The sequence below is a fragment of the Schistocerca nitens genome, chromosome 2 (assembly GCF_023898315.1).
Source record: "Schistocerca nitens isolate TAMUIC-IGC-003100 chromosome 2, iqSchNite1.1, whole genome shotgun sequence".
Lineage (NCBI taxonomy): Eukaryota > Metazoa > Arthropoda > Insecta > Orthoptera > Acrididae > Schistocerca > Schistocerca nitens.
The window spans coordinates 705,982,185-705,995,235 of NC_064615.1; the positions used below are offsets into that span (position 1 = coordinate 705,982,185).

General features: G+C 39.0%; 1 protein-coding gene across 3 annotated transcripts in view; it reads left to right on the plus strand.

The window, feature by feature from the left end:
• The window catches only part of LOC126236873 (serine/threonine-protein kinase Pak), a 144,168-nt gene that overhangs the window by 112,591 nt on the left and 18,526 nt on the right, over positions 1 to 13,051 (plus strand). For all 3 annotated transcript variants that reach the window (XM_049946495.1, XM_049946494.1, XM_049946496.1), the window contains one exon: positions 1,083 to 1,279. In XM_049946495.1, the coding sequence (XP_049802452.1) occupies positions 1,083 to 1,279 (197 nt within the window). The remainder of the gene's footprint in view (positions 1 to 1,082; positions 1,280 to 13,051) is intronic.

Consider the following 13,051-nt stretch of genomic DNA (forward strand, 5'->3'; position numbering starts at 1 on the left):
TATATAAATGCAACTGGAAAATGAGCCTGTGACCGCTGAAAGGCAGTGCCACAGATTACCCAAAAGTCATGCTTACAATACATCCATGCCATATTAATTCACATGCCTCTACCTAATGATGGTATAATATTTCAAAATGTGCAGTAGAAAATATAAAATAGTGAAGTATCTTGCTGATTGAAGCAGTGAATGAAAATTTGTACCAGGGTTGTGATTCGAACCTGGGTCTCCTTCTCACTAGGCAGATGTGCTAACCACTGTGCCACCCTGGCATAGTGGCTTTGCACAACTGCACAGACTAACCTAGCACACCTCTCTCCCCAATCCAACATATTGTATCATTTACCTATTACAATTTGCTTTGAAACACTTACTGTGTCTTTAATAACTCCAATTGCTTGCCGCATTCCATGTGAGATTTTTTCCTCTTTTTGTTCCTGTGAACTTCCTGCAACTTCTACTATTTATATTAAGTTAAAAAACTGCCAATTTTGTCTATGCATAACTGCATTGTCTAAGTTGCTCAAGTAGGATCGTAATGTAACATATTTTTCATCCACAAATAAATTATCTTTGTTTACCATTTCTGGCTTCCTACCTGATGGTTCTGTTATTTCTAGCTTTGTATGTATATTTTCGCTTTGAATCTGAAGAGTCGAAGGTGACTTCTAATGCTATATAATGGTCTAGGGTCATTACATCCTCTTTAATTTCTTTATTTGCACAGTCTTATTTTAACTTCTTCCAGGTCAAATAACCCATCTTTAGGTAACTAGAGTTCTACACTTTAATATCCCTAAATAACAATACATGCCTATAAAATCAATTTCTCACCAACAACATGCTGTTTTTGAATCATGACTTGTCTGAAATAAGAGGTTGTGCATTATCATGTATTTTGTGATATTTGCTGAATGGTTTTATTTTGTGTGTAAGTGGACAAGCTACTATATGAAGTTTTTCTTTGTTGTTGGAACTCTGCTTGGAATTTTGTTGGACAGAGTTTGTGATCTTTAATTCTGATGGTAATCTCACTTATTTCATGTATTACATGTACTAAAAAACATTTTTGTTTTCAACAGCTGACTTCGGATTTTGTGCTCAAATTTCACCAGAGCAGTCAAAACGTACAACTATGGTAGGGACGCCATACTGGATGGCTCCAGAAGTTGTAACTAGGAAGCAATATGGGCCCAAAGTTGACATTTGGTCTCTTGGGATTATGGCTATTGAGATGATAGAAGGTGAACCTCCATATTTGAATGAGAACCCTCTCCGGGTATGTATATTTTATATATTTTGCTTGTCAAATTTAAGCAAAGATAACTGTACTATGAAGAATTATCTTTTGTGTTTCAGAGTTAATTTCTGTAATATATGCAGTCTAACTGTTGCACTGAAACTCTGAATTGACAAACCGCTTTAAAAGAAATCTTGGGTTTAATGAATATTTCCATTGGTCCCCGTGAAACTTCCTTGAGAACAATGTTATTTCTCCCTGTTTAAAGAAGAAGTCTACTTTTAAGGAATAAACAAGAATCATTCTGCAAATTAAGAGCCACTTTTTACGCAGTTCCTAATATGTCAAAGTGAATTTCCAGTTTATTTCAGTTTCATGCAGTTCGTACCTTGTGCATTGTGACGGCAGCAAATGGTAATCTATTCTTTCAGATGACACATACTTTTATTGTAGTTTAATGAATCAGAAAATGAGTGTGTACAGCCCTGTGTAGCTTGCGACATTGGGCACTTGATCTGGCATAGAAGTCGCAGAGTGTAAGAAGTGTGACCTGAGAAATATAGTCCTGTACCAACAATTTTGTCAGCTTCACCTGTACAGAGCTGTGCCCTGCAAACACAGCAAGCTTGCAGTTCAGTGAAAGCTTACCATAATCCACAATGGAAAGACAGTCATAACAAAAAAATTTACAACATGGTGAAGATCTACGATTTGGTGCTGTCTTTATTGTGCAGCTTACTCAGAAACAAGGAAGTGTTGTTAAATGTCAAAACTAGAGGTTTGTCAGATCCATCAGGAAGAACATTTGCATGTCGACATTCAATGATTTGGAAAATATTATTTTCAAATGTATTAATGGAATGAGAAGTGTCAGCATTCCTATAAGTGGAAACATGATGCAAGAGAAGGCTCGTGAAATTACCCTGAGGAAAGGTTTTGAAAATTTCAGTGTGTTGAATGGCTGGTTGGTTTATTTTTAAAAAGTCACAATTTATAATTTCAGACTGTATGTGGATGAAGTGAGGCTGTTGAAATGTTACATGCTGTATAAACAAATGACATTTCGGTCTTTGTAAACTACAAAGAAAGATGATAGTGACAGAATAATATTAAGTAAGCAGTAAGTCGTGGAACATTTACTGTGTGCAGGTGTTCGTTTTCGTACGTGCAGACATTAAACAGGAGGTGTAGAGTACAAGAAAATTGCAAGGTGTGACGACTTGACTTCACCTGCTGTGGGCAGGGCCTTTTATGTTTTGGCATTGCAGCTTGGCAGTGGCTTGACTGTTAAAGATCAATCACACTCCCCAAGAATGAAAACAAAAGACAAGATGGTTTTGTGACAAATGAAATATATTGTAATCTGGAATGTCATGTTGAGCCTTCAAGGCATGTCTTGTATGTAGAGTTCTGTTCTACTCTAATTTATGAGTCACTCTAATCATCTGTGCAGACATTCATGGAAGTATAGGTGTGTAAAGAGAAAGTAGTGGACGTGCTTTTTCGTGTTACGAGTAGAAGTTGTCTTCTTTTGCTCCAATAGCAGCTGCAGAATGTGAAGTAGTCAAGCTTTTCTTTGGATGCACACGGGATTTCAGAGGTCCTGATTAGCAGGACCTCTGCTTCAAGAAAATAGACTACAGTGACTGGATTGAAAGAAAGAGGTAGATTCTTCAGATGTTGTGTCGGGTGATAGATCTTCCTCTGAACTGCACAAGCCATTCGCATTCTCTGGATGTGGACATAATACACTCTGTTAAAGCCAAATGGAAAGTAGCAGTTGTGCAGAAGTAAATTTTGTTTCTTGAGAGGAAGGAACTGATGAGCCTCAATGCTTAACATCTACTCCGACATCAATACAGCGTGAGGCACCTGATGGTATGTGCTGTAGGGTACTTCTGGTATGATTAACTAATCCTCTCATCCCTGTTCCACTCATGAATGGTGTGTGGGAAGAATGATAGTTGGTAAGCCTCCGTATGAGCTCTAATTTCTTGAATTTTCTCATCATGGTCATTTCGTGAAATGTTTGTGGAACAAAGTAATATGTTGTTAGCCTCTTCCCAGAAAGCACTCCATCGAAATTCCAATATTGAACCTCTCCATGATGTCCAACACCTCTCTTGTAGTGTCTGTCACTGGGATTTGTTGAGCATCTGGGTATCATCCTTGCAGAACTAAATGATTCCTTGAAGAAACACGCCGCTCTTTGTTGGATCTTCTGTGTCTCTCTTATCAGTCCTTTCTGGTAACGGCTACGCGTATATGTTACTACTGCCTGGAATTGTGTAACACAAAAAACTTTGTTAAATTGTTTCATGATGGCTGGTTATGGTACATCAGTTGCGATTGAAGATGATGATGATGATGAAACAGGGAGAGAATGGAGGAGACCACAATTGTTCTTGAAAATGGATCATTCCAGGAGTTATAGCTTGTGATTGCAATGTCCTGACTTCCACACCCGAGATGAGTGTCATCAGTGAGAAGTGTGAAGTGCTTGTGAAGGCACACAGTGAGATAGGAGCTGACGACAACAGATGAGGAAGAGTCTGTTGCATGAAGTTTTGCCACTGCTGTGCAAGGAATTGTTATCAGGAACTTACTTTGGGTAAGGCAATCGCTCATGAGAAGTGGTAAGTCTGGTTTCGAGTCTGTCAGTCACAAATTTCCAGTTTTCCTCAGTAAATGTCTGACGATGGCCTCATGAGCCAAAGATCAGTTAACACAATAAAAGTAATACAGTAGAATAAAAGCAAACTTGTTCTTTTCATTTATTTCCTCATTGATTTATTTCAATACCTCCTAGCAGCCACTGTCTGTCTTCCTTTCAATTTATATTCATATAAGGCTGCAGGATTATAAACGGTATGAGTTCTTCCCGACATGTGTGAAAAAACAGACATCATGTATTGGGCTCAGTTACTTCAATATCCCTTCTGTGCAGATGCACATGTGTGGTTGAACTCATATGGGAATCAGTGAATGCTGTGAGAATAGAAGCTTATGTCAGTAGTGTCAGGATAAGTTGGGAACTTATCGGCCGGGGACCATCCAGATTGTAGAAACAGTTAAGACAACCACTCAAGAGAAGTGGTCCAGTCCGACACCAAATTTTAACTTTCCTTATTGATTTATTCCAGTGCTCACTAGCAGCTGTTTTCTGTCTTTCCTTAGATTACTATCAGCTAGCTGGAGTGAAAGTTTCTGTCACTAATATGCTGGAAAGACAAAACAAACAACAGTTCTTAAGGTTTTTTTTTTTTTTTTTTTGTTAAGGATGTGTTCTGTAAAAATTGATAAAATGTACAGTTAAATCCCTTTTAATGAATCTCTGGATACCAAAATATATTTTCCTTAAATGGGGGTTTTGCCCGAGTACATGGAAGGAGTGAATCAGAATCATAATTCAAGCATGTTTAGGTGATATAAGTGCTGTTTAATTACGAAAATAGCCATGTCCTGTGCTAAAAATTTAAATGCACTAAATATATAATTACAATGAAACCTCTGTATAACGTTTTTCAAGGGACCACAAATTCTGAATACTGTATAGAGGAAAACACTATAAAGAGGAAGGCTTCCAAATAATAATTTTAGGGCATGACTGAAGATCAGGATACCACTAATCAGCTTTGACAAATCGTGCCTCAGATGACATTTTAAATTTTCACAACACTGTAGTATGATATTCATTGCAAATGATCAATGTATCAAATGATTAGTTTTTTGTAATTAAAACATGGGGCCCGGTAGGTGGATGGGTGAAAGTAAATGGCGCCAAAAAGATCGCAAGCAGAATGTGCATCACATGTCACGTGATCAGGTTCTGCCGCTGACATATGAAACACGCTGAGCGTGGGCTTTCCGAGCCGGTGCAAACTGTGAATCCACAGAACGGACAACGATGAATCTACATCCAGTCACTTAAACGTTATAAAGAGGTAAATAATTGACCAGGGTTTCAATTATATGAGCCTTACATGGAGGAAATTGTAATATAGAGGAAACGCAGTAAAGAGGAACATTTAACATTGTTTAAATGGGCTTTTAGTTGGGACCGAAAAAAACAGGTGTAACATAGAGGAAAACATTATATGGAGGAATGTTATAAAGAGGTTTCACTGTATTACGCTTCCCACAGAAAACATCCTTCATCTTTTAAAAAATCAAGAAGTCTTCATTCTTTTGCTCTTCCAGCATATTGTAGGGAAAGAACTTGTCACTCCAGATGGTTGATACAAATTAGAAGTGACTCATCATCATAATCACCACCACCACCACCACCACCAGTTCTTACTAGTGTTCCTTCATAAGCATATCAATCTCAGTATGGAAGTCAGGACATGTCCTGGAATGTTGCATTTACAGAAATATCAGTTTTTTTTATTCTGTTCTGCTTCTGGAACAGTGTAGTTTTCAACAGTTCAGCACAGTCGGTTGTGTTACAGAGTTCCTGGTAGCAACAAACATATGCATAGCCTGTAGAATGCCGAGTCTCATCACTTCCTTCCTGTCAAAGAATGAAACTGACTTGTACACAACTGCTAATCTGCATTGGCTCTAACTGAATGTATTATCCCCAGGTCCAGGGGCTGCAGATGATGTGCAGTTTGGAGGAAGGAACACAACATTTACATTCCCCAGAAATTATGTTTCCTGGGGATGTACAAAGCATAGGTTTATAATAAATACAATTTTCCTTCCTGCTGTACCCTTCTTGGCATCTAAACACCCGAAAAAGTTGTAAACGCTTCCATCACTGCTGTACTCATAAGTACAAAATAGCGTTTTTGTGTTTGGGAAACACCTGGGAATTAATAATGGAAGTCACTTCCATTTCTATTTGCACATAACAGCATCATGATGTTTTCTTAACTTCTTTACCTCCATGACTCTCTCCATTAACAGAATAATAATTATGCAGGAAGTCAACTATAAAAGTTGTCAGTTTTGTCAGCATTGAACATGTATCTGAGCTCATAATCTCGTATCCATTCATGGAAGTGTGATTTTCTTCCAATAGTTTCCACTTTCCTTGACCAAAGATTCACTTTCTCCACTTGAACTTTGAAATGATGTTTTTCAAAACTATTCAACCAGCTGTTTGATGCACTAAAATTTTCAGTGCCAATCTTCAGAGCAGTTTCATTTTTCTGTTGCAGTATGTTTCTGCTTAAAGCAATGTTTCGACTTTCATCCTTGAAACTCCTTGCAATTATATTTTCCACATCATTGAATGTAGACGTACAAATATTCTTCCTTTTTTGGATCTACAGGAATTGTTAGCATTGGCATATTAGAACAGTTTCTTATTTTTGAATTTGCCACACATTGAGATGGTGCTATATTGTATTCTTCAGCACGTCTGAAAGATTTATGTTAAGATTGTCATCATTGTTATAGCACTTAGTGTTGGTGCCAAACAATATGTGGGGGTACACCTCCCCCCCCCCCATATTGGGGGCATGTGTACTATGCATTTGTGCCATTACGTGGGCATAGCGCAACTCATTGCCAGTTCAGTGCCACCTGTTTTGTCAACCTGGCTAGCTCTGTTTGTCTGCAGTGATTGTTTTTGCTAGCACTGTTTGTTCTTGTTTCATTTTTTATGATGGCAAGTTTAGGTGAACAATGTGCAGCTATGAAATTTTGTTTCCTGCTCACTAAAAATACTGCTGAAACTATTTTAATGCTGAAAACCGCTTACCAATGTGACACTATGGAAAAAACTCAAGTGTAAGAGTATTATGCTCAATTAAAAAATGGTGAATGTTGATTGATGACAAACCTCATTGTGGATGTCTATCAACTGCCTGAATTGACGAAAATATTGAAAAAAATCTAGAGCTTGTGCTCACAGACCATTTTAAGAACTTTTAAGAAGATTATGGAACAGTGTTTGTCATAAAAGACCCAATTTATGGCAGACACGAGACTGGTTCTTCCACCACGACAACGCACCTGCAAACACGGCCATATAACTTTTAAAAAATGATGCGTTTTTTTTGGTACCCCCTCGTATGGTTCCAAGTGGTGGACATACATACAAAATACAGTACTGTTCAGGAAGGTGCATGGAAGTGGAAGCACAAATCAAACATCGAGCGAATAAACAAATATCGCTGTAAAATAGCTATATTGAGATACTCAATGTATACATTGATATCTGCATGTGGTGCAGAACAAAGTCCTTTGCCTACTGAAGGCATTGTCGTTCACAATTGTAAGTCTCCTTACTATAATTCTGTTGCACCTGACTAAAGTCAAAGTTCCACAAAGCTAACTGTCCTAGCTGTGAATTGACATCTGTTGGCATCTGAGGTAAACACTGAACAGCAATGTATGTCACTGAACTGCTTAATGGCCCCCCTTGCGTCAACTTGGACTACACTGGTTCTTCAACCACACATAGCCATCTCTGTTAAGTTTCTGGCTAAAAATGGCGTGATCCCACTGCCCCATGTACCTTACTCGCCCGACCTGGCACTGTGTGAAGAGTAACTGGGGAGTAACCACAAGTAACTGGGAAGTGTACGGTGCTGAAGCAGTGAGTAAAAGAGGTGTGTGTAAATGGTTTAAACACTTTGGAGATGGAATGGTACGTGTCAAGGGTAAGTCATGTTTGTGTCAACTGTCAACAAGTACAATCCCAGACAACACCGAATGAGTGTGACAGGTGTTTACAGACATCGGCAGCTGTCACTGAAACTGAGCAGGAGAGTAGAAGATAAGCAAAGACAGCATAAGTACTACTGTTCATGAACATCTGAAAAGGAAAAAAAAATTGTGACCAGTTTCAGTCACACAGGCTGAATGATGAGCAGAAGCTAACTCACATACAAACGTCTTGGGATTTCATTGATATGTCTGACGGGAATCTGCAGTTTTTGGAAACTACTTCTACAGGATATGAGATCTGGTGCTACCAATACTGTCATCAGACCAAGCAACAATCAGTGGCGCAGTGTTCATCTTCCCTGCCTCCCAAAAATATCAGATTACTAAATCCAAGCTTAACATGATGTTGATTGCTTTTTTTTTATAGCAAGAACTGGTGGGTTTGCCCAGAACTTCACCTTTGTGGACAGTTGAATTTCCTCCATGACAATGCCTGTCAGCACATTGCAGTCCACGTGCTCAACTTTATCACTGAACTCAATGTGACACTGTTCTTCAATGCCCTTCTTATTCTTCAAATTTGGCGCTGCCAAACTACTTTTTCTTTTCCCACCTTAAACTAGCGCTGAAAGGCTTACACTTCGCAGATGTTGTGTCTATCCAACAATGCCTGCTCACCGTGCTTTGAGCATTTCCACAAGAAGCATTTGCTTACAGTTTCCAACAGCTTTACAGCTGTCAGATGTATGTTGTAGCTAATGGTGATTACTTTGAAGATCAGTAAATACACACTGTAACTCTTGTTTCCTTTCTTTCCCGAGATCATTCACCAAATTTTTCAATTGCACCTTGTACTAATCGTGCAAATAGTCCTGAGTAGTGAGACCACCCTTACTCACACTACTTAATTACATCAGAAATGGCGTCACCATCTGCAAATTGTCTCAATGACCCAATCGAAGGCGGTGAGCTTATTGTTATATTATTGCCATTGACTATGTGGGAGAAGTTAGCTTTAACTCAACACAAAGGTACTTAGGAAGTTTATCTGTAGCCACTGACGTGGTGTACCAAGTGATGTGATGTGGACTGTGGCGTGTGTGTGACTCAGTGGTAACAGATGTGATTCACTGAGCTATGCGGCATCATGTTTTCTTTGTGGCATCATGTCTTCTTTGTATAATAATGGTGTTCTAGCTTTAATCAACATAACATTTTGTGCAGATGACACAAATCTCTGCAGTTAGATTCCCACAAAAACTTCTCCTTTTTGCGCAAAAAAAAAAATGTATTTTTAAAGCCATTGTTTTGGGATATGCGCATGTTCTCCACTACATGATTTTTCTCATGCAACTATTCATTAAAATAATTTGAGTCTTTCGTAACTTATTTTCTCACATCACAAATTCATAATGAAATGGCACTATTCATTTTGCACTAGATTTTACAGTGAAGAGTTCTCAACCTGCCGGCCGGGGTAGCCGAGCGGTTCTAGGCACTACAGTCTGGAACCGCACGACCGCTACGCTCGCAGGTTCGAATCCTGCCTCGGGAATGGATGTGTGTGATGTCCTTAGGTTAGTTAGGTTTAAGTAGTTCTAAGTTCTAGGGGACTTATGACCACCGATGTTAAATCCCATAGTGCTCAGAGCCATTTGAGCCATTTTCTCAACCTGACTTCGTTTGAGTGTGCACACTACTTCACTTCAGTTATCTGCATGATGGTCGCACTAGGTGACATGTCTCACTGCATGTGTGCGTGTGCTTTTTAGCTAGCATATGACCATACTTTTCAGATGCACCTTGTATTTATTTATAAAATTTCAAATTCCCTGCAACAGGAAAAATGTTACACTATGCATATTTCCATATAAACATGCTGTCGTAACGTAGCTCATATAAACAATCTCTTACCACTCTAGGCATAGTTTGGACAAAGTATTTCAACAGTACTTGATCAATGTTGATGGATGGTTTCCCTTACTTGGTCCAAACCCCTGAAATTTTAGGATGTTCATTCCATTATCCATTACTGAATTTGGAATTGTAAATCAGAGTTCATGAGATTTATTTTTCAGGCAGAATCTACCTCCACACACACTACATTTTAGATGGTTTCTAATGAACAAGAAACATTCTTAATAGCAGTTCTTTTGTGATTTCCAGACAATATAGTTGACCAGTTTAATTGAGGTGCATCTGATTTACACGCAATCATCTTTGACAGTAACAAATTCAACACTGTGTGTTTTTACTTGAACATCGATGTTCTCAGTTGCTTTGCGAGGTTGTAGCTGATGATTGGAAAGCTGCAGTTTGACTTTTACTTTTTTGTACCACATCATGCTTGCCCAGAAACTCTGATCACAATTTAGTTTGCTTTATTTGAAGTAATTAATTGAAATGATTCATTCAAGAACTCATGTGTAATGATGTTCATGCTGTGTTCAGTGGTTCCTTGAAAGATTCTTGAAGTTCCTCCTCAGCTTTTTTGAACAGTTTACGCATTTCCATCATTAATTACAACAGTGTGTCATTACTGTTTACTGTAGAACCTTGCATGGGCATTGCAATTGACACCTTCATTGTTGAGCTCAGTAAAGAGTTACCGTATTTGCACATTTCCAGAAGTGTGTTACTGGAAATTCAGAATCATTAGTTGTTTTTATACCAGTTAATTTCCTAACAGCTAGTCCTTTTTACTCAGTTACTCACAGATTTTCACTAGTATTAGTCATTTTGGAACAATACTCAGTAAACATTGTCTGTAATGTCTGACAATTTTCATGTCATTTGTAAAAGGAAATTACAGTCCATCTCACTATTCACTGCTTTACAGAAACACTTGTACAGAATGTTGATCAGACTCTGGACAATGCACCTCTGTATATTTTGCTGCAACTCAAACATGTTCTAGTCCACAGCTCGTGGTCTCGCGGTCACGTTCTCACTTCCCGAGCACAGGGTCCCGGGTTCGATTCCCGACGGGGTCAGTGATTTTCACCTGCCTCGAGATGACTGGGTGTTTGTGTTGTCCCCATCATTTCATCATCTTTCATGAAAGTGACGAGTTTGGACTGAGCAAAGGTTCAGAATTTTTACGGGCGCTTTACAGTTGAGCACCAAACCATCATCATCATCGTCAAACGTGTTCTGCTACATTTGCTGAAGATTGCGACATTGTGAAATCCTGGAGCACCTGTCATTCTGTAAATCTACCCATCTCAATATTATTGCTTCTGGAATTGTATGGTGATTTTCTATTATATTAGTAGTAAACAAAAACTTGCACTTAACAGTTGCCTAGTTTTTATCTGTAGTTTCCACAAAGACAAAATAATGTTACTGTGTGCCACACTGCTATGTTGCACAACTTTGAAAACATGCATTGTATAACAGCTTTAAATCTATGATTTGTATGAGAGTGAATTGTGCCTCTCTAAGGTCAGGCATCACCACCTATTCACTTTGTAAGGCAACCAGCACTTCATTTCAATAATGTTGTTATATATTTACTTTAAATTACAATACATAAACAAATTACATACTTCATTTAACAAGTTGTAGAAAGTGTAGCTATAAGAGCTATTACGGCATTCTTGAGAGATCGAGTTTTTGGGTACACAGCTTTTTTGGATTGGCAATGGAAGTTACTGATTTTTATCCATTGTTACAAAAATTTTTTCAGTTTCTTATGTCTGTATATTATTTTGCCCAGGGGTATTTTCTTCGAAGTTGAAACGGTCATTATATGTACCAATATACACTGCCAAATAAAAATTGGCACACCCTTTTAGAGGCGTACAATACACTAAAGATTTATTATTGCAACTGTGCATATGGATTACGTGAAATGATTACATTTATAGATCAATAGCACAAGCGGTTCTGAGCTACCAGGTACTGACCCAAGCTGAAACATGCTAGTAGTATGTGGTGTAGCCTCCACAAGTGGCAGTGTAGGCAATGACTCCGGCATCCAGTCGATTGTACAGATGACAGATACTGTCCTGGGATGCATTATGCCATGCCTGCTCCACCTGTTCACCTAGTTCTGTAAGAGCTGTTGTTTGACAAATCACATGAGTCACTTCTTGTCCCATTATATCCCACACATGCTCAGTTGGAGACAAGTCTGGAGATACTGCTGGCTAGGGAAGTTCCTGCACATCTTGCTGAGAATGATGAGTTTCTCAGGCAGAATGCGTGCGAGCATTATCATGTTGGAACAACACATCACCTCCCGTTGCAGGAACGGGTCCAACATTTTGCATGAACCATGCTCTGGTTTGCGTCCCCTCTGGAAGCAACAAAGGTGAATGAGTGTTGTAACTTGTCTCACCCCAGACCATAATGCCTGGGTTGGGGCCTGTATGTCTTGGGTGAATGCACATACGAGACAGCACTCACCAGGTGGTCTATGTACAAGTGACTAACACCTGCATGCAGGCAGAAGCTGCTTTCATCGCTGAAGACCACAATATGGGATTCCATCTTTCAAGTGATTTTCTGATCACACCAGTCAAGCCGTGCATGTTCATGCTGTGGCATGAGTAAAAGACGTGCTAGAGGTGTACCTGACTGTAGTCTCACTGCTAATAACTGATTCACAACAACTCTTGTTGATACATCCGGGCTCACAAGCCCTCTTACCTGTTCTGTGATAGCTGTACGATCTGCCACTGCCACCCTTACAGTGATCCTGGTGGGCTTCGGTGCTGCATGGATTTCCAGAACCTTGTTCATGGATGTGAGAATGTTCAGGTTAGTGCTGATACCAGCATCATTGCGCAAACAACACAGCACCTGGGTGGCAATTCTTTGAAAGGTCCATCCCACCACTCGGAAGGCCACAATTCGATCCCTTTTATGTTCGGTCTGTTGGTTGCAGGAAGCGCGAGTGCATCTCCATGGCAGGGTTCACCTGATATATATATATATATATATATATGACAAAATGTTTTGTTCACTTGTAGCTCATTGTTTTGTTCTTCAGCTTACACGTGTATAGTGTGTGAAAGTACTAACACATAGCATAGTTGGATGCTATCCTCATGTTGTTCGAGCAAAAATACATCCTCCTGCTATAGTACACAGGAAACAGACCAGATGTCTGTACCAGCCAATAAACAAATAAAAAATAGTTAATAAATGTATGTTGTCGGAATTAAAAAACTTCTATTAGAAAAT